At 34.5% G+C, this 27,185-nt stretch overlaps 1 protein-coding gene across 1 annotated transcript in view; it reads left to right on the forward strand.

Moving 5' to 3' along the window:
• Hnrnpr (heterogeneous nuclear ribonucleoprotein R) overlaps positions 1–6,101 on the forward strand; it is a 37,970-nt gene extending 31,869 nt beyond the window's left edge. Inside the window, exons 8-10 of the mRNA XM_015485538.2 lie at positions 2,141–2,290; positions 4,381–4,502; positions 4,824–6,101. Of these exons, the coding sequence (XP_015341024.1) occupies positions 2,141–2,290; positions 4,381–4,502; positions 4,824–5,436 (885 nt within the window). The 3' untranslated portion in view covers positions 5,437–6,101. The remainder of the gene's footprint in view (positions 1–2,140; positions 2,291–4,380; positions 4,503–4,823) is intronic.
• Positions 6,102–27,185: the final 21,084 nt, after the last annotated feature.

Genomic DNA, 27,185 nt, shown 5'->3' on the forward strand with positions numbered 1-27,185 from the left:
TTTTTTTAAAGAGAGAGGAGGAAGAGAGAGAGAGAGAATTTTTTTTTTAATATTTATTTTTTAGTTATTGGCGGACACAACATCTTTGTTTGTATGTGGTGCTGAGGATCGAACCCGGGCCGCACGCATGCCAGGCGAGCGCGCTACCGCTTGAGCCACATCCCCAGCCCGTATATATTTTTCTTAAATCCCTCTTATTTATATAACCCTTTATATGAGGCAACAGTTTGTTCAGTGGATATGTTAATTTTTTGTTAGAATAGGTAATATATTTTCTTAGTTCAGAAATCAAAAAGTTCATATAAAATGGTATGGACAAGTCCTGCTTCCACCTCAGCTCCGTGTCTGTTATATTCCTCTTGTCCCCTATAAGGCATTCAGTTTTATTATTTTCTGGTTTATTCTTTTAATGTTTCTTTAGGCAAATATTAGTATATGTTGTTGTTGTTTTGTTTGTTTGTTTTAGGTGGACACAATATCTTTATTTTATTTTATTTTTTATTTTTATGTGGTGTTGAGGATCGAACCCAGCGCCCCGCGCATGCCAGGCGAGCATGCTACTGCTTGAGCCACATCCCCAGCCCGAGAATATGTTCTTATTTTCCTTTCCGTATTCACTGATCTATATTTGCTTATTCACCATTCTATTGGATCAGCTCTAAGAAAATACAACAGAATTATATGTTCCACTAAAAAATGTATAAGATATTGCTAACTAATCAGTGGCACAGTGGTTACTTATTCAATTGACTCTTAAGTTGTATCCCTTTTTTGGAGATGTAAAAAAAATAGGGGGGAAAATGTCTTATCTTGGCAGTCTCTCTGATCAGCTTATAGAGCTTGTCCTCTTTTTTTTGCTATATAATATTCCATTTTGTAGGTATACATAATATATTCATCCAACTGAATTTTGCATTTTTTGTAATGTTTTATTACAATACTGTAATGAATAAGCTTGTATCATGTCAGTTGATACAAATGCAAAGGTATCTGAAAGATTTTTTTAGGAGTAGATTTGTAGACCAAAGGGTAAATTCACCTGTAATTAGTAAGATATTAGCATATTCCTCTCTGTAGGTATTCCTCTTCCTTGACAAATTAGCCTATTATCAAACTTTGGGTTTTGCCAATCTGATAATCAGTGGTTTCTCAAAGTTAATGATTTGCTTCTCTTACTATGTATGAATTTGAGCTTTTTGTATGTTTGAAGGGCCATATTTCTTTTTATAAACCATGTATTCATAAATTTTGCCTATTTTTATATTCTTTTGTTGAACTTTTTCTTATTATGCTGTGATATAAAAGAATATTTTCCCATGATATAACTTGCAAACATTTTTTTCTGTATTTGTCATTTTTCCTTTGAATTGGTTTATGTATGTATCCTTTTTTTTTTAACCATCTAGAAGCTATGTATTTTTAGTATTGAATGTATCTCTCTTTTGTATAGTTTCTAGATTTTAAGTCATAAGGTCATTCTACTACATTATTGTATAAAGGAATCACCCTTGTTTTCTTCTAATACTTCCTAGTCCTCCCCCCACTTATCATTTAACTATTTGATCTATTTGGAGTTTATCCTGGTGTATAGTGTGAGGTATGGACCAATTGTTAACTTTTTTGTTCTGATTAACAGTGTTCTGATTTTCAGTGATCTAAAAAAGCATTATGGGTCATTTATATTCAGTAGTGTTAGTCTCTAGATTTTGTTCATCTTCCACCCTCACCCCTGCTATTATTGCTCCTCCCTCCCCCACCGTGTGAACTTTAGAAAGTTATCCACTTCTAGGGGAGCAAGCAGAAAGACTGTGGCCGGGGGGGGGGGCACTTAGAAACCATGTTAAGATTGTGAAATAATTCACTAATAGTGATATATTGACTCCCTGAAGGCTCTCTTCACAGTATTAAGTGCTTTAACGACAGACATAAGCGAAGGCAGGAAATCAAGAATTTATGTAAATTGACAACTAATTTGAGAACCATTTTCTTGGCAGTTTTTCATACTTTCTCTGACAGCACTTCTAGCACTTACTGTTTTAGAGAAGAAAAGCCTATAAACCATGAAGACAAAAAGAAATGCTTTAAAACTTCAACTAAAAATATGTATTCAGTGCCAATTTTGTGTATTTATTGCTGTTAGGTGAAAGTTTTATTTGTAAGAAACTTGGCTACTACTGTGACAGAAGAAATATTGGAAAAATCGTTTTCTGAATTTGGGAAACTTGAAAGAGTAAAGAAGTTGAAAGATTATGCATTTGTTCATTTTGAAGACCGAGGAGCTGCTGTAAAGGTAGAAATTTTGAAATTTTTCTTCTTGATAACTCAAATCTTGTTGTTAAAACTTCCTAAACAGATAAATTGCTTAAAAAAGAAGTAAAGGGCAAGGAACATGGAGTCATGGAGCACTTGCATGAGGCCCTGGGTTCCATTCCAAGTGCCACCAAAAAAGAAAGAAAAAGAAAATTATCTTTTAGCTACTCCACTTCATGCTGAGCATCAAACCCAAGGACTTCATGTTTGTTAGGCAAACACTAACTGAGCTACGTCCCCAGCCATAGTTTAGAATTAATTGGTTTGCTTATTGATGGAATCTAATGAGGGAATATTGCTTATAAAATTCATAGTTTGATATAGAAATTAATGTTTGTCTTTTTGAAATTTCCAATGGTATAGAACAGATCTAACAAACTTATATAATATTTTCTAAATATTATTTTTTATTTAGTTAGTATTAAATAGTTGACTTAATTGAAAGTATTTATAAGGGGCTGGGTTGTGGCTCATCGGTAGAGCGCTCGCCTCACATGTGTGAGACCCTGGGTTCAATCCTCAGCACCACATAAAAAAAATAGATAAAATGAAGGTATTGTGTCCAATTACAACTAAAAAAATAAACATTTAAAAAAATAAAAGAAAGTATTTTTAAGAACTGGTAGGGTGGTTTGCCAGAGAAGCCTATGAAATAAATTTTAAGAACTGGGAAGGTCAGGGAAAAGAGTAGATGCTCCATTCTTTTGTTTACAGCAGGAATCCTTAGTTCCTTTTTATGTGTGGTGGTGATGTTCCAAATGCTGAGGATTGAAGATACTAGGCGAGCTCTCTACCCTACCACTGAGTTACATCCTCAGTCCCTATACCACAACATTTTTGTGGACTTATTCAATTGCTTTAGCAGAAGCATCCCAAAGCTGACATGGGAAGTGAGGAAAATTGAAATCAAAAGGAAGATTAATGTAATTTTTAATCTACATTCTTGTCACTGGACATTCCCCCCCCTCCCCCCCCATACTGGATTGAACCCAGGGCCTCATACTTGTTGGGTAGGCACTCTACCAACTGAGCTACATCACATCCTCTCCATCTTCTTTTTAAAAAACTGTAAGACAGGGTCTTTCTCAGGTGCCCAAGCTGGCCTCAGACTTGCAATCCTTCTGTCTTAGCCTCCCCAGTTGCAGGGATTACAGAAGTGCCTGCCTTGTCAAATTTTTTATGATAGAGCATTTATTATGTATGCCCAGCAGGGGGAAAGGTTGTATAGGGAAATAAAAATTTTTGTTGCAGTGGTTTGTTATTGAGTACCTGAATCTTGAAGTGTGGCAGAGATTGTTAAGTGGAACAGCATAAATAAAGGATTAGAACATAGAATGCGTATTTCCTGTATTCTAGGTGATATTTGAGACTTTATTAGCCTTTTTTGGACTCTTTGCTGTTAACTGTTCAAAGTATGTTACAGATTAAGAGGGAAACCTAGGCTTTTTTTGTTAGTATCGTGTTGAATTTCATTGGTTAACCTCGTTTGTATTTTTAAATCCTTGAAATTTTTGTGTAAGGCCTGTATGTTGAATACTGTATATTTATTTGAAGATTTGAATTCTGAAAAGTTTATTTTTGCCTGGTTTGTATTAATGCTGGCATTTTTCTGTGGTATGGCATTTGCTTCTTGGATAGGGCTAAGCTTTAAAGAGTTACTTGGAACTAAGGAACAGCAACTAGGCATCTCTTTTATCTTTTTGTTAAGTGTAACAGGAGGGCATTGATCTTGTTCTCAATGTAATTTATATATAAAAAAATAAGATGAAGGGAATGGAGTTTTTAAAAAATTTTTTAGTTACACATGGACACAATATCTTTATTTTGTTTATTTTTATGTGGTACTGAGGATTGAACCCAGTGTGCCTCACATGTGCGAGTCAAGGGCTTGCCACTGAGCCACAACCCCAGCCTTGGAGTTCTTTTTAAAAAAAACTTCAGACTAGACTAAATTTTTTTGCAAATTAAAATAATTACAAGATTGTTTACTAAATATATTAAGTAACACTTAAGTTACATTTAAAAATATTGTTTCTTATAAAATAAATTTATTTTTCTAATTTTGTTTAGGCCATGGATGAAATGAATGGAAAAGAAATAGAAGGGGAAGAAATTGAAATAGTCTTAGCTAAACCTCCAGATAAGAAAAGGAAAGAGCGCCAGGCTGCTAGACAGGCCTCCAGAAGCACTGCGTGAGTCTATATTTTAATAAATGTGTCGTTAAACGAGGAATAATTTGATAATGGTTATATAATGGTTAATAAAAATTCAGAAAGAGGGTTTTTTTTTATTTGTTCTTTTAGTTATACATGACAATAGAGTGTATCTTTACATATTATACATAACATGGTGATCACTTCCCATTCTTATGGTTGTACATGATGGGGAGTTACACTGGTTATGTATTCATCTATGAACATAACAATGTTATGTCCATTTCATTCTACTGTCCGGAAGATTCTTGATGTAAACTGATTGGTTTTTTTCCTCTTTTCCCTTCACTTCATTGCTAGGTATGAAGATTATTATTATCACCCTCCCCCTCGCATGCCACCTCCAATTAGAGGTCGAGGTCGTGGTGGAGGGAGAGGTGGATATGGCTACCCTCCAGATTACTATGGCTATGAAGATTACTATGATGATTACTATGGTTATGATTATCACGACTATCGTGGCGGCTATGAAGACCCCTACTACGGCTATGATGATGGCTATGCAGTAAGAGGAAGAGGAGGAGGAAGGGGAGGGCGAGGTGCTCCACCACCACCAAGGGGGCGGGGAGCACCACCTCCAAGAGGTAGAGCTGGCTATTCACAGAGGGGGGCACCTTTGGGACCACCAAGAGGCTCTAGGGGTGGTAGAGGGGGTCCTGCACAACAGCAGAGAGGCCGTGGTTCCCGTGGAGCTCGGGGCAATCGTGGGGGCAATGTAGGAGGCAAGAGAAAGGCAGATGGGTACAACCAACCTGATTCCAAGCGTCGTCAGACCAACAACCAACAGAACTGGGGTTCCCAACCCATCGCTCAGCAACCGCTTCAGCAAGGTGGTGACTATTCTGGTAACTATGGTTACAATAATGACAACCAGGAATTTTATCAGGATACTTATGGGCAACAGTGGAAATAGACAAGTGAGGGCTTGAAAATGATACTGGCAAGATACGATTGGCTCTAGATCTACATTCTTCAAAAAAAATAATTGGCTTATCGGTTTCATCTTTAAGTAGCAATTTGCTGCCATTTGTATTGGGCTGAAGAAATCACTATTGTGTATATACTCAAGTCTTTTTATTTTTCTTTTCATAAATGCTCTTGGACATTATTGGGCTTGCAGAGTTCCCTTATTCTGGGGATTACAATGCTTTTATCGTTTCAGGCTTCATTTTAGCTTCAGAATAAGCTGTTAAATCATGATTTTACAGAACCTTTGGTTTGGACAGTTTCAATTTTTTTTTTTTTTTGATTTGGGATAGAATACATAGGAGTATGAAGTATGCTGTAAATAAAAATACAAGCTAGTGCTTTGTCTTAGTAGTTTTAAGAAATTAAAGCAAACAAATTTAAGTTTTCTTGTATTGAAAATAACCTATGATTGTATGTTTTGCATTCCTAGAAGTAGGTTAACTGTGTTTTTAAATTGTTATAACTTCACACTTTTTTGAAATCTGCCCTACAAAATTTGTTTGGCTTAAACGTCAAAGCCGTGACAATTTGTTCTTTGATGTGATTGTATTTCCAATTTCTTGTTCATGTAAGATTTCAATAAAACTCAAAAATCTATTCAAAACATTACCTATTTCAAATTCAATTGTGTCCTAAAACATTATTTTATTCGTAATCCTTGCAAGGAATATTGTTTTCAAATTATAACTGCCTATGTGAGTGATCAAATTCATGCAAAATTTCTTGTCTATTCCAACATGTATTGTGGCTGTCAGACTGAGAGTTAGTCTAAATTCAAGTATTCAAAATAGCATTGATTGATTGGTGTTCTCTCATAGTCTTTTCTAATTTTGAAATTCTATCCTTTATTTAAAAAAACAGGTTCGGAAGGTTTTTGAACATTTTTGCAGGCATTGAATAATTCACATTAAAACAAGTAAATGGGGCTGGGAAAGCAGATTGCAATTTACTTTGACCCACATTCTTAGGATAATTTGTGGCTGCAGACCTTATTTGTGCATAAGTAAACATACATACAAAGAAACTTGTTAGTACTGTGGCGTCAATTGCACTGCGCACTAAACTTCAGTTTTAGTATATGTGATTGTGACTACCTCTTCAGTTACTGGTTTAGGAATATAATTTCCTATTGCCACGTAAATTTGCTTTGGGATTCAGTCATGCTTATAAGAGGCTTTTAAATATCTAGTAGTTATACCTCTGACTTTCTGTTAACACTTCTTTTATTTTTATATTTTGACTATCTCTAATGGCTAAATTTTTTGCTGGCCAAGTCAAAACATTTCCCTATTTCCTTTAAAAATTCCTATTTATTCTAATGACATTTTTGCTTGAGAATGAGAAGAACAAAAGACTGTAAACTTTACAGTGCAGAATATTCTGGGTCACTTTCAAATTACTGTCACATTTTCCCATCCCTTTTAGTCTTAGATGGTTCTAATTTTTTTTTTTTTTCTTTCGGAGCTGGGGATGAAAACCCAGGGTTTTGTTCATGCTAAGCAAGCAACTATACCACTGAGCTACATCCTTAGCCCCTCTAAAATTTTTTTTTATTAATAAAAATATACTCCATTGGGAAATAATTAAAATGGTTATACCATTATTTTGTTTTGTTCCTGTTTGGTGCCTTTTGTGATAGCAATATTAGATTTCAAAATCATAAGCCACTTAATACCTTGTGAGCTTAGTTAGATCACATTTTGAGTTTCATGACTTCTCTTCATTTTGTATAAAAAAATTAGCTTGCTGATGAAAGTCAATATATCTCATTTCTTTTTCAAAGTTCACTCAAAACAGTATAGTAATTTAACAGGCCTTATTAACATTTCTTTTATTTTTTTGGAAACATGGTCTGTTGAGTTCCAAGTTAACATGGGTGTTATTCAGTAAGGTTTAGGTTTAATTGTTTTTCTTATGCCCCTGTCTGCAAGTAAAGACAACAAGCATCTTTAAATGCTGCTATTAAATTTTGAAATACAAAATGAAGCTGTAAATCTTTAAATTAGACCTTAAACCCTGATTTTTCTACAAATAAAATTTGAGTTGTTTACATTTTTAAAAACTTAGATGTTACAAGCTGCAAAGTTGTCATGAAGAAAATTAGGAATGGAAATAGAAGTAATTCTGAAAAAATTTATTGTGCTTCTCTTACCCAACCTAAAATATAAACTCTAAGCAAAAACAAGAATAGAACTTGGGTTCCATGTCAAAATCTTTAATTGCAAGTTATATTTTGAATTTTAAAGTGACTACTTCCTTGTCTGTCCCTCACCAATTAAAAATCTATCTGCAGAGATGTCCTCTAATTTTTTTTTTACTTAATTGACTATAAAGCGTATGTAAATGTGTCACTTAGAGCTTTTCTTTTTTGATGTCTTATAAATTATTGTAGCAGCATTGAGAGAAAATAAATTCAGAGCGCAATTTTTTACAGAAATAAATCTAACAATATAATGTTAAAACCTGAGGGAAGTCTTTATTTTAGATTTGTGGTAGGGTATTTTTTTTGTTTTGTTTTTTAATAGGGGCAAATTGAAAGTTCTGAGTAAATTGGCTTCCTATTCTACATTTCTGTGTTTTTTCCGCCCCCAACCTAATTGAGTAGGCTGTTGAGCCTGTTATACTAAAGTGTTTATTGGGAACTATATCTATATTGAGGTACACCTCTTTTTGTAGGAATCCTAATATTGACAAATATACCCCACCCGTATAATGAAAATGCTAATTTTTATTTGATCACTCATTTATAGCAGTTGCTTAAATGTTTGTATTTATATAAAGGTGTTTTAATTACTTAAAAGCAAAAAAGTTCTAATAAGTTGCCAGATTTCCAATAAATTCAAGTTTACTTGATCAAAAGATAAGAAAAATGAATTATGGTTCTGTAGTTAGTTTTTTTAAACAAAGTAGTTAAGTATGATTATTTTTCAGTTTTCTGAGTTACTGGAGTTATTCTGCAAAAGAAAGCCCAATGCTTTCTGTTAGTAGTAGGTAATTTTTCTCTCACTTGATTTTGAACTCTGATTTAGGAGGTAAACCCTCTTATAAAGGTCAGCATGCATCAAAATAAATTACATATTTTAAATTACATAGAGAAAGGATATAAAATTCCACTTCTAGCATAAAGCCATATTAATTCTTGAAACTCATTACATCATTGCCTCCTGCCCATTTGAAAATAATCATACCTACGTTTTATTAATTGTGTAGTATTTGTAAAACCAAACCCTTCCAGTAAATACTTGCTATAAGGCTATTTTTGTTAGTTAAAACAACGTATAATTATGTTAAAATTTGCCAATTTGATTTTCTAGATAGAACATTACACTGAGCTATCTAGTATTCTTAAAATCAATTACAGTAAATGTTCGTGTTGTCCTTTATTATGTGGAGTCTCCAAGTGAACAGCTAAGTAAAAGCCTTATAGAAAGAGTACACTGGATTTATAAGTGTGTTTATGTTTCTCTAAGAATGAGAGCTTCTGTTAACTTAGGAATTGAGTTGTTACAAGCTAACCAGTGGATTGGATGACTATTGGAGAATCCAGAATAACAAATCCATTACTTTTACATTGCAAGTTTGTTGATTAGATCTTTTGAAATGCAAACATCAAGCTATAAAAATGCTGCCTATTTAATGTATTTGTCATTAACTTAACATAAATAATTAATTTTAAGTAGTTACTGGTAATCTTTATAGATTTTTTTTCTTTTTAAATATATGTGTGTGTGTATATATATATATATATTTTTTTTTTATTTAGAGGTTACCAGAAGCTCTGGTTTTGTTTTGTTTTGTTTTGTTTTTTTTAAATCATTTTCAGATGTTATCCAGAAATCTGCAAGTGTACTTTTCCTGTTTTAACTCCTTCCTTTTATCACCTGACTATCAGGGAAGCGAGGTTGAGGCTGCCCTGACCTGACATGTCATGATGTCGACTTGCTAGGTGGGGTTCGCTGGGGACGATAACCAGTGGAATTGTTGGTAAGAACTTTTTTTTTCTATTTTTTTTTTTTATCAGTAGTGGGGCATTAAGTGTGGGAGAATGCCCATATCCTATAAGTGGGCAGTTACCTTGGACTTGTAGAAAAATAGATTATATAATATTAAATCTGTTCTTATTAGGAACATATAATAAATACTTCACTTATTCTTAAATTACCAGCTGTTTAGCAAGAAAGGCCTGCAAGTACTGAAGTAATGAAATACTCAGGGTATATTTTAAGCAATCAAGACAGACACCTTACAATCTTAAAAAGAATCTTGGGGAGACCATAAAGTTGACTTATTGTACTATGATTTCTGTCCCTCTAATATATTTACTATATTTTTATTGGGTAGTATATAATGCATCATAATAAATGTCATTGTACACAAATTGTAGTGAAAATGGAAGGTATGATAGACTGGAGGGTTTAAATTAGAAGACATATTTGGTTTAAACACAAGAAGATATATATTTTTTAAATTCTCCAAAACTTTAACATTGTAAAATTAAACCTAAAAGTTTTAGCAGTTTGATAGACAACAGCTATGTCACTTTAGAGATACATTGATATAATGACTGTCTGTCTGACTATTGGTCAAGAGGATATACATTGCCAAAATTTTAAGACCTTGAACATTAACAGAAACAAACTTGGGGCTTAGGGTATAGCTCAGTAATAAAGTGCATGCTTAGCTTGTTAGAGGCCCTGGGTTCAATCCCTAGCACACAAAAAAATAAGGAACACAAACTTATTAACTGGTAAGATTAGTAGATATATGTAGAATTAAGATTCAAAATTTAGATGATTGCTAAAAATTCCTCACATTCTATAAGGTATTTCATGATGGTTAAATATAAATTGACAAAAATTAAATTTTAATAACTAGGCATTTCTGTCAATACCATATAAAAATAATTATGATATAAGCACTTATTTAAAGTAATTATGGATTTATATGTCTAAAGAACCTCCTAAGTATAGAGCATTACCTTTATTGGTTGGTGATATTACTGTAGAGAAAGAATCTGTTAGGTGTTAACGTGCTAGTAAGCATTGTGAATAGAAATCTTTATCTGTAAGTTTGTTGTAGACTAGCTGTATGCACTACAATGAACGTATACTTTAAGAATTGCAGTGTTGTGTTAAGGTGCTTGCTTCTCTTCTGGCACATTTTATGCATGTATCAGTAATAGGAAAAAAATCAGAGTATAGAACTTTTAAGATTGAACTAAAGAAAAGCATGCTCCTTGGAAGTTTTACGGTAAGAGATAGAAACGTCAAATAATTCCAATGAGTTTGTGTAAGATAAGAAATGCAGTACAGCTGGGGATATAGCTCAGTTGGTAAAGTGCTTGCCTCGCATTCACAAGGCCCTGGGTTCCATCCCCAGCACCACAAAAGAAAAAAGAAAAAAAAAAAAAAGAGAGAAATGCAGTTCAGACTTGTTGACTTAATACATTTACAACAAAATACATATGGGACCAAAAACAAAGAAGGCATTTTGTGGGAAAACTTAAATTGCTCAAATAAATAAGGGCTGTTTTATGTAGAACTTTGTCAGGATCCTATGAAACATTGCTTATCTTGATTTCTCACTTATGAAAGTTGGGCATAGGGTCTTTTCTAACCTGTCCAGTAACATAGGTAGAATTGTACTTACATGTGCTTATTTTGGTATTGAGTACTATGTTCTAAGGCTCTTTCTACAATTGGACTGAAAGCTCCTGCAAACATTAAATTGCTGGTATGCATACAGTAACATGAGCAATATCCAAATTGGGACATTTACAAGAACATTTTTCATTTAATCATGATTTTAAGAAAAACCATGCTTTTGGTACAGTGTCCGTGTACCATAACTGTATTGGAATATTTGTACGATGTTAATATTTTTAATAAAATTTAACATGTTCAAAATGTTGTGTTGGTGATTTTGGGTGGGGTGTGATGGGTTCAATTGTGCAAAACAGATGCAGTAGTTATATAATTGAGGATGTTTTAATCAAATGGAATTCCTATACTCAAATTCAGTATTAGAGATATTGGGTACCTATTAGAAGGAGGGTAGTGATGGAGTAGCATAACAGAAATTTTAAAAGGGCTGAATTCCTGGATTTTTAAATTGTCAGAAAGTACCTTTGCTGGGATTAGTCCTGGGTCTACAGGTGTCAGATAGAAATGTTGGCTTTGGCATGACAGGTTGCCAAAAGGATTTTCTGAGGAAATTGTGGCACAGCCACATTAAAAATGATCCTAGAGAACTTTTAGAGGAAGGCAAATAGAATCACTTGTGCAGTACTTTCAGGAGGCTTTTTATTCGAAACCTTGACATGACATGCTACAAGAGAAGAAGTTATAAAGGAGTAAGGGGGAAGATTGTTAGAGAGTTTGGATATATGATTGAGAAATACTACCAGTGTGCATTTTAAGTACCATGCGAGAAGTTCTCTATTTAAAGTAAACATTACAACATTTATTTTTTCATATTAATACAATTCTCTTGCAGGTCACCTTAATACACTAGTTTTTCTATATCATTTTCCTTGAGGAAGTACTTAGTTCCTCATCAGTCAAAAAGGTAGAAGTTCTGCAGCTCAAAATGGAAATTTACTTGAAGTAAGGTGCTCATTCCCCAATATACTTACTCCTCTAAATGCTGCATTCATAACAAGACTTAGGAAAATGTTAGGGACCTGATGATCTGTAGACAATTAAGTAAGTAATAATTAAGAAGGAGTAGTGATGTAGTCTGCCTTGTCTTTTTCTCACTCTTTCTTTGCATGGTACTTAGGATCAAACCCAGGGCCTCATGAATATTAGGCAGTGTTCTACCGCTGAGCCATATCCCCTGCCCTTTTGAATTTTATTTTGAGAGAGGATCTCACTAATTTGTAAGGCTGGCCATAGAATTGGGGATCCTCCTGATTCAGTCTTCTGAGTAGTGCCCTATCTCCTGAATGAAGACTGTCGAATAAATTTGAGTTTGGGGGAAGAAAAGTGATTATCCTGTTGTTTAAGGATCAGAAAGACAAAATATAGGTATTTTCCAGTGTTTTTTGTTTCATAAATTTTCCCTTGTGTCCCAAAATCAAAGTATCACTCACTGAAACAAAGGAATGGTCTAATACCAGAAGTATCTACATTTGAGTAATTTAAATGTTGGCTGAGCCAGAGGAAGGATGGAGATTGATGGGGCAGCTCACTGATTTATGGTATGTTTTTTACAAAAACGAAAGTTGCTCTTACAAACATTTTGAATTTAACCTGTATTGATGGCTAACCCTGAAATTATTTAGATTATTTTTAGAAATAAGATTTTATTAGGTATTTTCCTGTAGAGTGTGTTATACTTATATAGGGGAATATCTCCTGCCTTAATAGCTTTGAAAAAAATGACATTTCTATTGTGTTTAGAAATTTGTGACTGAAATCACAATCATGTGCAGACATTTCCTGAAAGTGGGAAAAATACCTAATAAGTCAGACCTTTTGGCAAACTCCTATAATTCCAGCAACCTGGGAGGCTGAGGCAGAAGGATCTCAAATTAGAGGACAGTCTCACCAATTTATTGAGACCCTGTTTCAAATTTAAAAAAAAAATAAGTAAAATGGCTGGGAGCAGTACCTCTGTTAAATCCCCAGTACTGCGAAATAAGTAAATAAAGTGGGTAATAAAAATAAATAAAAACTAATGAACAAGAGGAGTGTTTCTTTGAACTATTTCACTTAAAATTACCAACTGGTGACTTTTAGGCTTGCTTGTCAAATTATTAAGAAGGTAGGAAGTGGATGGGGGGGCTGAGGTTGTGGCTCAGTGGTGGAGAGCTTGCCTAGCACGTGCAAGGCTCTGGGTTTGATCCTCAGCACCACATAAAAATAAATAAATAAAATAAAAGTATTGTGTCTAACTACAACTAAAAAATAAGTATTTAAAAACAACAACAAAAAGAAGTTAGGAAGGGTCTTTGTAGTAGCCTATATTCCTAATTGTTCAGGAAGCTAAGGTTGGAAAATAACTTTAACCCACAACTTGGGCAACATGGTGAGACCCTTTTAAAATAACATGGAGTTTAATAATTTTTTAATCATTTTCTACAAGAGTAAATGAAGGTGAGAATCAATATTGTCAGGTAGAGTAGCATTGATGAAAAAGAGCTCAGCCTCACATTTTCACATAAGCAAAAGAAAAAATATTTCCTTAAATCTGAAACCATTGTGTTGTCAGAGCTCTCATTTTTCAATAATCTCTTAATAGAATTTATAAATATTTCCATCAGATGTTCTTGGGAGATTAATTTTATACATTTTTTAAATTGTAGATGGACACAATACCTTTATTTATTTATGTGGTGCTGAGGTTTGAACCCAGTGCCTCACACATGCTAGGCAAGTGTTCTACTACTGAGTTACAGCCCCAACCCTGGGAGATGAATAATTTTATCAGTCAGAAATTCTTTGAATTTCATTTGCCTAGGTATTTTTTAAGTAGGTTAAACAGAATTTAATATTATTTCAAAAAGCCATTACTGTTATTGGCTACATCATTTTGAAAATTTTGTGTTTTATATTAATTAAAATACTATCACAATGAATTGTCTTTATTTGAACTTACTGATTATAATGGTACTTGCTTATTTGGCTGTTATTCAAGTACCTCAGTTTAGTCAGGAGAATATTTTTTTTCAGTTTAATATTTTATTTATTAATATTTATTGTTTAGTTGTAGTTGGACACAATACCTCTATTTTGTTTATTTATTTTTATGTGGTGCTGAGGATTGAACCCAGGTCCCCGTATGTGTGAGGCAAGCGCTCTACCGCTGAGCCATAACCCCAGCCCCTCAGTTTGGTATTTTAATTTCACTTCCTTCATACAGTTGGTCAGGAGAATTTAGATGTCCCTCTGGCAGGTTATGGTATAATTAAGTATTCTGGTTAAGTGGTATGTGTTTAGTATTGACTCATTGAAACTTTTCCATGCTTCTGTTAAGAAATAAAATATTTAGCTGGGGATATAGCTGAGTGGTAGAACACTTGTTAGCATGAAAGTGAGGCCCTAGATTCAATCCCTAGTATCATACACACAAAAAATAAATTATCACATTTAAATATAATCTGATGCGGTGCACTGTGGCACACAAACAGCTGCACTGAGGCAGGAGAATCATAAGTTCAAACCCAGTCTGGGCAACTTCGTGAAACTCAGAAAGTAAAATAAAAAGGACTGGGAATGTAGCTCAGTGATAAATGGTCTGCCTAGCATGTATGAGGCTCTGGGTTCACTCCTGAGCAATGCAACCAAATATTAAAAAAAAAAAAAAAAAAAATCTGTTTAGAGTTTTTGTGGAAAACATTTGCTGTAAATACAATCAACAATAAATATTGTTATTGAAAAACCTATTTTTATATTATTAGTAGTAATGTAGATATGTGCATTAGTCATCATAATGTCATTTCTATTTGGCTGTCCTAAATGTGAAAGAAAAGATAAATGAGATTTTTTGTTGCACATATAAAATGATTTTGAAGGAATTTCTGGTGGCTATTTTAATTTTGTAGTTAATCGGTTTAGGTCACAATTCATTTAGTAGTGCTGCTAAATGAGGGTAGAAATCCCTGGGGATTTTGTTTTTTAAAATGCAGATTCTGATTCATCAGATTGAGGCAGGGGAAGAGTCTGCATTTTTAGCAGACTCCTAGATGATGCCAGTGTTCCTGATTACATTTTGAGGAACCCAGTTATAGATTTTTTTTCACATTTTGGGGCATTTCAGACAGTGGACTTAAATAGAAAAAAATAAGAACTGGTATTTACAATGATATACCTGGATCTAGTTGGTCAGGGATTTAAAAAAAAAAAAAAAAAGACAAAACCAAAACTATAATAAAGGCCACCATAGTTGTTAGTAGTTCTAAGACTCCCATGATCTGTAAGAAAATAAAATGAATTTAGAGAAGTTTTAGTAGTTTTGGGGACTTGCTAGAACATAGCATAGGAAGGAGAAAGCAAAAAAGATCAGGCTGCTTGAGAAAGTGTCATTGTATGTTTATTTAGGAATTAGATCAGAAAATAGTTTACAACAGTAATTACAGCAGACAAAAATGTAGCTCAGAAAGGGAGGATGGGTAGGTTAGTAAAAATACCAATGAGGTTTGTTTTATTTGTTTATTTTGAGGGTCTTTAATTTTGCTGCTCAAAAGACATAAACATTAATTAAAGCCAAGTAAACATTGGGTGGTGAACAGCTAAAGCAGACAAAGGAAGAAAATCATTAAAGATGGCTTCTTAAAAACAACTTGCATGGATTCAGAACAACAGGTGGGAAATGTTGTGAAGAATAGAAATGACAGGTGTATCCATCTATATAAAGAGGAGCCAGATAACTGTGATATCTGGTTTTCATTTTTATTTTGAAAAATAAAAATATAGATGAAGTATGGAAAACAAATAACTCTCTGTTTGCTGTTTTTTAAACTGCAAGCTCTTGTTTAATGGTAGGTTATTAATAGTTACAATGGTGCGAGTCCTGTATATGGGGCTCTGTGCTAAGGAGGTGTTTTACATATAATGCACAACCATACAAGGTAGGTTTTATGGTCCCTACTTTAAATATAAGGAACTCAGAGATCCAAGGGTAAGTAGTTTGGTATTTGTAGTTAGTGGCAAACTAAGTACAACTATAAGTAGCAAAGGCAAGATTCAAACCCTTTTCTACATGACTCCAAGTGTACATTCTTTTTTTTTTTGGTACCAGAAATTGAACTTACTCAACCACTGAGCCACATCCCAAGCCCTATTTTGTATTTTTAAATTTAGAGACAAGGTCTCAGTTGCTTAGCACTTTGCCATTGCTGAGACTGGCTTTGACCTCAAGGTCCTCCTGCCTCAGCCTCCCAAGCCACTGGGATTATTACATTCATGGGCCACCATGCCCAGCCAAGTATACTTGGTATTTTTGTTTGTTTGTTTGTTTGTTTTTGGTTTTGTGGTGCTGGGATTGAACCCAGGGCCTTGTGCATACAAGGCAAGCACTCTATTTAGCTTTATCTCCAGCCCTGTACGTTCTTACCTTGATTAGATATAGACATACTATGAGATTAAAATTAAATGGTAAAATTTGTTTTTACTTTAAAATGCATTATGTCTAAAATAAAGCAACCTAATTTGAATTTAAAGTAAAACAGACTCTAGAGGTATGATTCAATGGTAGAGTGCCAGTTGGGCATCTTGTACAAGATCCTGGGTTCTATCTCCAGCATGCCCCCCCCCCAAAAAAAAAATTAGTTTTGTCCAAGATTAAAAGAAGTATTAAGGATTTCTCTCTTGTGTTTTATGTTGATAGTTGTCAAAAAAGTTTTGCTTTTCTTCTGTCATTCATTAAAAAAAATTAGGCCAAAATATCAGTGGATTTTACTCTCTAAGAAAGCAATTTTGGACTTGGGATGCAGCTCAGTGGTGGAGTGCTTGCCTAGCATGTGTCCTGGGGAATCCCCAGTACCACCACCCCCCCAAAAAAAAGGGGGGGGGTGAGCCAGTTTTTATCTAGGCAGACTTAAAATGGATTTGGAAAGGGATACCCCTTTTCAAATGACTTTAAAAAAAGAAAAACATTGTGCCTTTAGCTTATGAAACCTGAATTTATCTTTATTCCTGAGTTCTATCTATAACTATTGTTTAAACATTTTAAAGAGCTAGTATAACAGGATAGTAGGAATTACCAAAAATTTCCCTGAATCTTATAAAAGTAACTTTTTCCCCCCCAGAGGTTATAGTAACATCTGGATCAATGCTTAGGAAAGGCATCTGTTAATGCTTAGGAAAGGCTACCATTAAGTGATTTGATCTTGTACATTATCAACCAAAAGTAGACATTCACCTGTTTATTGAAAATCTTAAGTCTAGTTTAAGTCTAGCTATTCTTTCATTTCACATCCATTGAATATTTGTTTCAGGAGTTAGCAGTGTAAAGTTTTGTAAGTCATGGTCATTAGATATCATAGAAGGCAACAGTAGATTATAAATATAGATATAGACATACTATGAGATGTGTGGCTAGGGTGGTGGCTCAGTGGTAGAGCACTTGCCTAGCATGTGTGACGCACTGGGTTTGATTCTCAGCACTGCATATAAATAAGTAAAAGGCCCATTGACAACTAAAAAAAATTATTTAAAATAAATAAATAGAAGTTATAATCATCAAACCAATCTTCCAGAAACAACATTGGCATTTGAAAGGTGTTCTTTGCCCCTAATAAACTATTCCGCTTATAATTTTAATACATGAATAATGTGTATGATTTAGATTACTCCAGGATAGAGAAGTTTGTGAAATGTGTGTATTAATGGCTTTTTAGCTAAGATTAATGTCCACTGGATATGATCAAAGTAACTTGATTTAAGAATTTTCACCCATGTACTTCTAATTTTTATTTAAAGAAAATATAAAAATTTGATGAGTGACTAAGTGTGTATGAATCAAAAGAAAAAAAATGTGGTTTCCTTGTGTATATTTTTTGCCATTTATTAAAAACTCAAGCCTTTAAATGAAAAATTCCTGGTCAGGGCTGAATTAATAAACCATTCTCTGAATTATTTCTTTATAGACATATAGATGTTGCTTGACTAAAATGGAATAGGTTTGGGGCTGGAGGTTTATGTCAGTGGTGGAACACTTGCCTAGCATACTCAAGGTTCTGGGTTTGATCCTTAATCCCCTCTCAATTCCCCTTTCTCCCCCCGGAAAAAAAACGCAATAATTTACTAACAATATCTTTTCTCCTTCCCTGTAATCCATAGGTTCCCTATAGGATCCAGGTGTTTCATCCTCCATTATGACTCATGAAACTGATTAGTATCCATTAATATGCATTTTTGTCAGCAGTCTTACACCACACTAGTACATTTGACAGGATTGAGTGCTGAGGTGATTTTTTTTTTTTTTGAAAGAAAAACATGGATAATAGTTCTTTTTTTTTTTTTTTTGGAAAAAATAAAATAAAAACGTCTCAGGGTTATATATCATCAGGATACATGATGTAACCCGATGACTTTTCAACCTTTTCAGCTCTTCCTTCTCCATTTACTATTTTTCACCTTAAACATTTCCTTTTTAAGTAGTTTTAAGACCTATAACTACCTCTGGAACAGTCAGTATGGGAGAACTGAGGTTAACACACAGTGCTGGATATAATTTCAGTCAAAGACAATCCTGCTTGAAAAATTTATATTTCCATATAAATCCATATAAAGTATAAATGTGGATACTAAGACAAGAAATATTTTCCTCTAAGGCCTTACAGCTAGAGAAGTAGTCCATCTGGTGTTGAATGCAAGTGGGTGTGATACCAGAACTGACATTTTAACCACCATTCTACTGTCTTCTGGATTTACTTGCTCTATGCAGTCTTATTAGGTAAATATCATTGGGCTTCTTTGAAATACTGAAAAACTGGGATATTACTAACTAGGTGGTTAGGCTAACCATTTCTCCAGTTCAGAACTGTAGGGTGGGGCTAATGACTGGTTTTGTATAAAAAAAGAGCATAAGAATTTTATGTTGTGATGTTATAATTGATTATAGCCTCAAGTAGCTCAGAAATTTTCTTTTTATAAATAATGTACTATCAATCTATCCTTCATTTAGTGAACAAATGACTTTAAAGTAGTCAGTTTTTCAAATTTTTATTTTTGTACTTGTGACTTGTTTGTTTACTAAACATTTTAAGATTTCCCTTTACCAGTATCAGATTATCTCCTAGAGTTTTTTAGGATTTATGTTAAATTATTTTTAATAAATGGAGGCAGGCTGTTATATTTTATCTGCAACTATTATGGTTTTACATGGAATTCAATTTTATCATCTTAACTTTTTCTTTCCAGATTGGGAGTTCTTATTCCTTGAAGGTAAAGGCCACTTTATTTCTGTGAATACTTCTTAGTTGCCCTGTTTTGTACCTTCCTGCTTTCTTTTATGTCTTCAGAGTGGCTACTTACTAGAAGCTCATGAAGGTTAGGTGTATTTATAACCATGTTTGTCTGTAGTGTTGATTATCTTTTCTATAATGCCTTCCTGATTAGGAAGTGGTCATTATTGTTCCCATTTCACTTCATAACTCATGTGATTTACCTAGGCTAGGGTTATGGAATAAAGATAAAACAGAACTAGAACTTCCTGATAACTTTTCACTCACCTTAATTCCTAGAGAAAACCTATAGTGATATGCATAAACAGAGGTAAAAAGCACCCTGATGTACTTTGGAAAAATCTGTTCTGTGATAGTAACAGTCTGTATATGTACATGTGTGTGTATATCTGTGTACATGTGTGTATATATATGATTAATAAACATCCAGGATAGCAGAACTGGGACTTAATGACCAGAAAATATTAAAACCAGGCTGGCACTAATCATAATTAGCAACAAAGATTAACCAGCCAACTTCAGAATTCCAAATAGCTAACTAACAAGGTACCCACAGTTTTGCAGTTCCATCTAATTGTTTTGTCTAGGAAATTTGTAATTACCGATTCATTGCTATTCAAAGTCAGTGTACTAATAATACCAATAATCTTCAGGCCATTTCAGTTGCCTTTTTGCTCCCAATCACTTAACTTCTGACACAGAAGTAGTAAAGCCCTCAAAACTTCTAGCTTTTGAATTGTTTGAACCACAATTCTATATCTTTCCTTGTCCTGGGTAATGCCTCCTTTCTATGTAATACTTTTGTCCTACTTTAGGAACTTCTTCCACTTGTAAGGCTTTGTAGATTTTATATCTTCCTAAATCATACCTCTAGCCATAATCTTTTCACTCTCCTATGTACCTCGAGATCATTGAAACTTTGATAAAATTAAAAATAGTTACCAGCATTTGTTCACTTAAATACTTAGTGAATACATATGTTCCTAGCACTGTGGAGGCATGTGGCTACAGGGGGAGCATCTGGCAAAGGGGACAAAACCTTCAAAAACAACCATGAAAGAACTGTGTGCTTTTAGAGCATCTTTGTGTGGTGATGAGGATGGAACCCAGGGCTTTGCACATACTAGGCAAGCACTCTAGCCCCTGGGAACACTCTGCATCCCACAGACTGCAATCTTCTATTGGGTTATGCCAGTTGTTCTTGATGATGTCTTTCCCATAATTCCTGCAGTCATTAGTTCAGTATCCTCAGATGGTTGTATTTATATTTTTCTTGTAGGAAAGTGACTTGGAACCAATGCAGACACAAATACCAACCAGCCATAAGAAATAACAGCTGTCCTTTAGTACTTGTTTGGAATTCTAATCAGTTGATGAGAAAAGTTGCATTAAAAGGTTCTGGGAATTCAGTATTTCATTTATTATGACACCATTTATATCAGATTCTGACTTTAATTTTAGAGGACCACTTTATGCTAGATAGAAAGTACTGAAAATATAGCTGGTGAGGAAGATAGTCATTCCTCCTTTGGAGCTAATGTTAAAGAAGACAAAATTAAATCTTTTAGTTTGCTTGATGTATCCCAACATCTAAGACTTCCAGGTTAGGTAGCATTGCTATGAGCCTTAAAAGTCTAAAAGTCAGTTCCTAGATTTTCCTAAATATCCTTTTTCTTAAATATTCTGCCTAATCTCTCACTATATTTGTCATAAAAAGTTATAATAATTATCAACAAACACCAACATGTCCGTTATGTCATGATGTCTAATCTAAATTCTTGAAATTTTAGACCCTTTATATAGTTTGCTAGGGTCTTCCTTTCAGACCTTCTTTATCTTGTTAAACTGATTGCAGTTCTGCATAATGCTTTCCTCTTAGGAAGGCTGTACTAACTTACTTGCTCACACCCTTATCCACCTCTTTACTCATTACTTCCTAGCAGTTACTTTGGAGATTATTCCCTTTTCTTAAAACAGGAGGATTGGAAGGTAATGTCATAACAGGAAAATGATATCTAGGCTCCACCCAGTGGCCCTCTTCAAGGAGCATTTGGAAACACTTAAGTGATGGGCAACAAATTTGGACAGAACTTTACTATCTAGATGTTGTGGGTAACAAAATCTGTATGTAGAAAATGTAGAAGGGTCAGCATTTAGTCATAGGAGAGTTTGAGGGATTTTAAGACCCAACCTAATGACTCAAAAGGAACTTGGAAGATTTCTCTGCTCTTCATCAGCATGGTGTAGTCTTGCTTCCCAGTTTTTCAAAATCCCCATTCCATGGAAGTTGACTGGCCAAATGGCAGAAAAACATCCTAGTTGTCCAGTCCTAGCCTACTCCTAAAAATTAAGTGGTGGGTACATATATGCTGTTGTATATTCTGAAAGCAAAAGCACTGTAAATATTGTGATCTGTCCATATTGCCATAGTTATCCATTACTGTGGGCAGAGTGTTGGGTATGGAGCCCTTTCCTTAAATCACAGTGATAAACTCCTTTATAGTGTGTTACAGTTTTTATTTTGTTTTCCAGCTATTTCCTAGGGAAATTGAGTACAAAAAAAAGCTTCTTGATATTTTGAACTTGATATCTAGTCAGCCTCCCCATTTATAAAAAGAGCTCCCATTCATTGAACTCCTACTGTGTGCTAGGCACATGCTTTATATTGACTTTGACATTCAAAATAACCCTGAGTGGGGCTGTGGCTGTGGCTCAGTGGTAGGGCGCCCACCATGCACGTGTGAGGCCCTGGGTTCGATCCTCAGCACCACATAAAAATAAGTAAAGATATTGTGTCCATCTACAACTAAAAAAATGTTTAAAAAAAACAACCCTCAGTTCGATAGTAGTATCCCTGTTTGACCAGCAGGAAAACTGATGCCTTATAAAGATTGATACTTATAAAGCTGGGTTGTGACGAAGCAAGTACTGGAACTAAGAATTGACCTTTCTGTCTCCCCCCCCCCTTAATCTCAAGTACACATTAAGTTTTATAGAGGTAGAGACAAAGCATTTTCTTAGGTTAAACTTGTGGGGAGAAGACAAAACTGAAAAAACCCAAAAGGTTCGTGTCTTTTAAATTTAATTTTCTCTTGTATGCTTCTGTTGCCCCTGACCTTTGCATTGTACAATATTTTAACACATTTTGTAATTTGATATATGTGTGGTTCTTTGTATGTACAAAAACTTAGTAATTTTTTAGAGAAAAAGAATAAAAAAAGTTCAAGTAGGGTGGGATTGTAGCTCAACAGTAGAACACTTGCCTAGCATGAGGCTCTGGGTTTGATCCCCAGCACTACATAAAAAATAAATACTCTAAAAAAATTTTTTTTTAAAAGCGCAAGTATATAGCTTGGTGGATTTGATTGTCCCCTCAGCAAACCTGAATATTCAATTCACTCCTCAGGATGCAGACACTAAATGAGAGCATAGTGATTCAGTGCTAGAGTGCTAGCCTGGTGTGCTCTAGCCTGGGTTTGATGCCCAGCACTGGGGGAATAAAGAACATGTGATCTTTCATTTCTTTTTAGTGTAAACAGTGTCACTTGGTGCCCAAGAGGAGCACTATGTTACATTTTAGGTGAGCTATTTCTAGGTAAAGAGAGTTTTAAAGCGTTTACCTGAACCTCTGAAAGTTGATTATAATTGGATACATTATCAAAACCCAAACTTAAATTCCAGCCATTCAGGGAGGGAAACTTTCTGAGGGAGACCCCTGCTTTCACCATGAAAAATGAAAACAACCTACAAAATGATATATAAATAAATATTGCCTAGCACGTGCAAGGGCCTGGGTTCAATCCTCAGCACCACATAAAAATAAATAAATAAAAGCATTGTGTTCAACTACAACTAAATAAATATTTTATAAATAATTTTTAATATTTTTTAGTTTTAGGTGGACACAGTATATTTATTTATTTATTTTTAAATTTTATGTGGTGTTGAGGATCGAACCCAGCACCCTGCGAATGCCAGGCAAACATGGCTACCGCTTGAGCCACATCCCCAGCCCTAAATAAATATTTTTTAAAAATAAAATAAATAGTATATTTTAAATTAAATATTATAAATTAAATACATACTGTTCCATTCTAACAGCATTTGTAAAGTGCTTACTACGTGCTAAAGTACTGGTCAAAGTACTTCTCAGGTTTTTTTTTTTTTTTTTTTTTTTTTTTAAGTTATACATGAACACAGTATCTTTATTTTGTTTATTTTTATGTAGTGCTGAGGATTGAACCCAGGGTCTCAAATGTGAGAGGTGAGTGCTCTACCGCTGAACCACAACCCCAGACCTCAGGCCCTCAGGTGTTCTTTTTTAATCTTTGCAACTTTAGTTTACAGATCAGGATAGTAGGATGCAGGGAAGTCTATTTACCTTCCCTTTTCCCCTAAGTTTATATCACCAGTAGTTAGCAGTTGAGCCATGATTTAGATACTAAATAACAGGTCTATTTAAAAAAAAAAAATAGAGTCCCAGAGTATTGTAGATAAAGGGCTTATACTTTGTTGCTTTTGGTATTCTCTATCTCCCTTTCTCCTCAATTTCTTTTATTCCTTTTTAAAGGGTTTTTACATTCTTAGGAGCAGAAAACTCTGAAAATGAGTTTAGACATTTTATGAGGCATGTCAGAATAAGTATATTTCTTTGGCCTATGCCTTGTTTTAGAATTTTTCATTTTGAACTATGTTATTTATAGGAAGGGCTATTAGTGTTCTCTCTGCCCATTTGTGATAAATTTTAGATTTCTAAATGTTGCCATGGTATAAAGGTTTAGTAAGTAATAAGTTGATCTTGTATGTCTCAAGGGTTTCTCAAATAGACACATATTTGAGTTTATATTATTCTGGCTTTTTTCTTTCTTTCTTTTTTTAAATTCCCCCAGTGATTCTGTTTGCAGTATTAACTGAAATTTCTTGTGCTGATGCTAATTGTGATCTTTTTTTCCACTAGCATATATTGGCGAACTCAGACTTGAAGAAGGACATAGGTAAAAAGTACAAAACGGAACATTTTCTAACGTTAGGATTCTGACATTTCCTATTGTTTAGTTGAATACTTGCCATATTTTTTCTAAAATTTATTTATAAAACAATTTAAGTAGTTTAGTTTAAGCCAAAACAATTATAGATATTTCATTTCTCTTATTTTAGAAACATCAGTTCTCAATCCCTAAGGTCTCATGTTAACTTAGGACATGCTTAAGACTTAAAAGTATTTCCTCTCTATGTGGAATTTTATGCAGGTTTGAATTACTTAATAAAAGTGAATAGCAGGTAAAACACGCTGCATCCAGGAATGCTTTCTTAACTTCCCTAGAACGCTCATTAGTATTAAACCTACATCACATCTCACATATCTGAGGCAGGTGTGCCACTGTGAAACTGCATGTCCTTGTAAATTCTTTTCAATGACTAGGAGTTGCAGAAGACCAAAAAACCTTAGGAGTGACTTACTCCTTCATCTTCTTCACAAAAACAGCTTTAAAACAAACAAACAAAAAAACAGTAAAAGAGATTGAGGATGTAACTTGTGGTAAAGCACTTGGCTGGCATGCATGAGGCACTGGTTTCAGAAAAGAAACATTAAGATAGACCTCACATCTTAAAATTTTAAGCTAAATTTAGTAACATGAAAAATGTTGATGGTGCACGCCTGTAATCCCATCAACTCAGGAGGCTGAGGCAGGAGGATCAGAAGTTTGAAGCCAGCCTTAGCAACTTAGTAAGACCCTGTCTCAAAGTAAATAAATAAATAAAAAGGACTGGTGGTGTAGCTCAGTGGCAAAAGCATCTCTTTCAGTGGCAAAATCATCTCTGGGTTCAATCCCTAGTACCATAAAAAAAAAGGTTGACGTGTCAACAAATTATTCTGTCAAACGATTATTCTTTGAAAACAAGGTGTCTTCCATGGTATTTACTTGGAATTACTTGAAGTTTGCTTAAACTCCATTCACTTTGAGTAGAATTGCCTCATTAGTGATTGAAAGTACTAGTACTAGGTTTTTCTTTAGAATCTGAGAACACAAGCTTCTGCATAAGTGTGATATATATTCTCTCTTTTCTAATTTTGTCTTTTTTTTAATTTTTTTAAAGAGAGAGAGAATTTTTTAATATTTATTATTTTAGTTTTCGGCGGACACAACATCTTTGTTTGTATGTGGTGCTGAGTATCGAACCTGGGCCGCACGCATGCCAGGCGAGCACGCTACCACTTGAGCCACATCCCCAGCCCTCTAATTTTGTCTTCATAATCAGATATTTAAGAGCAAGGCTATAATGGTAATCTAGGAACAGTTGAGAGTAAGAATATATCAAAAGTATTTGGGGGTTGTATTTGTTTTTAGTGGTATTAGGAATTGAACCCAGGGGCACTCCACCACTAAGCTACACCCCCCCAACCCCTTTTTAAAAAAATTTTTTAGAAGTTGATGGATCTTTATTTTATTCATAAATTTATATGTGGTGCTGAGAATTGAACCCAGTGCCTCACACATGCTAGGCAAGTGCTGTACCACTGAGCCACCACCCCAGCCCCCTTTTTGTTTTGAGTCAGGATCTCAGTAAGTTGCCCAGGCTGGCCTGGAATATGAATGCCTCCTGCCTCAGTCTCCCAGTAGCTGAAATTATAGGTGTGTATCACTGCACCCAACAAAAATATTTCACCTTGTACATCCTGTGTATAGTAACCCAAGTTGACAAGATAAAATCAAGTATTTCACCCAAGTTTCAGATGAAACCATTAGTCCATTTATCTTACTTTAAAAATATATATATATTAATGGGAGAAAGGAGAAGGTGCAAATTTGAGACAATCAGAAATAAAGATGGTAAACATCATTTACATGATAAATATTGACAAGTTTTTATTTGTCAACTTAAAAAATAACTAATGAGGTTGGGGTGTAGCTCAGTGGCAGAGAACTAGGCTAGCTTTTGTGAAGCCCTGGGTTTAATCTCCAGAAAGAGATGTTGTAAGGCATCTTTTAAATTAGTCTGTAAGTAATTGAGCATGGTGGCTCAATGAGGCACTGGTTTCAGAAAAAAAACATTAAGATAGGCCTCACATCTTAAAATTTTAAGCTAAATTTAGTAACATGAAAAATGTTGATGGTGCACGCCTGTAATCCCAGCAACTCAGGAATAATTAGTTCCTTGGGAGGCTGAGGAAGGAAGCCAGCCCTGGCAACATAGTAAGACCCTGTCTCAAAATAATAAGGACTGGAGATGAACTCAGTGGGCGAACACTTGCCTAATACAGAGGCCATGGGGTCAATCTCCAGCTTTGCCAATAAACAAAGAAATTAGTCTGTTAGATAATGGATCTTCAGCAATTGACCTGTATCATAAAGAGAAACAATATAAATGACCTGAGCATGGTGGCACACACCTGTAATCCTAGCAATTTTGGCCCTTAGCAACCTAGTGAGACCCTGTCTCAAGTTACTTAAAAATTCACTTAGGTTGAAAAATAAGGGCTTGATTAATGGAACTGTATATATAGTTCAGTGGTGGAGTGCCTAACATGTGTCAGGCCCCAGTTTCAGTCCCTAGAATGGCAAAATCAAAAAGATAATGGTGATATTGCCCTTAGAAAGTGTAGGGTTTTGACCTTTGTTCCAGGTGTCTGCAGCAGCTTCCACATCTCTCTACCCAAAGAGAAAGTGGGATTACCCTTCTTGAAAGTAACTTCCATTCACTTTGTCCCTGCCAGTGACCATCATTTCTAAGGTTTACTCTTAGGACCAAAAGTAAGCAAGGAGGACAGGTCACTCTGT

Source organism: Marmota marmota, unplaced genomic scaffold, assembly GCF_001458135.2.
Source record: "Marmota marmota marmota unplaced genomic scaffold, marMar, whole genome shotgun sequence".
Classification (NCBI taxonomy): Eukaryota; Metazoa; Chordata; class Mammalia; order Rodentia; family Sciuridae; genus Marmota; species Marmota marmota.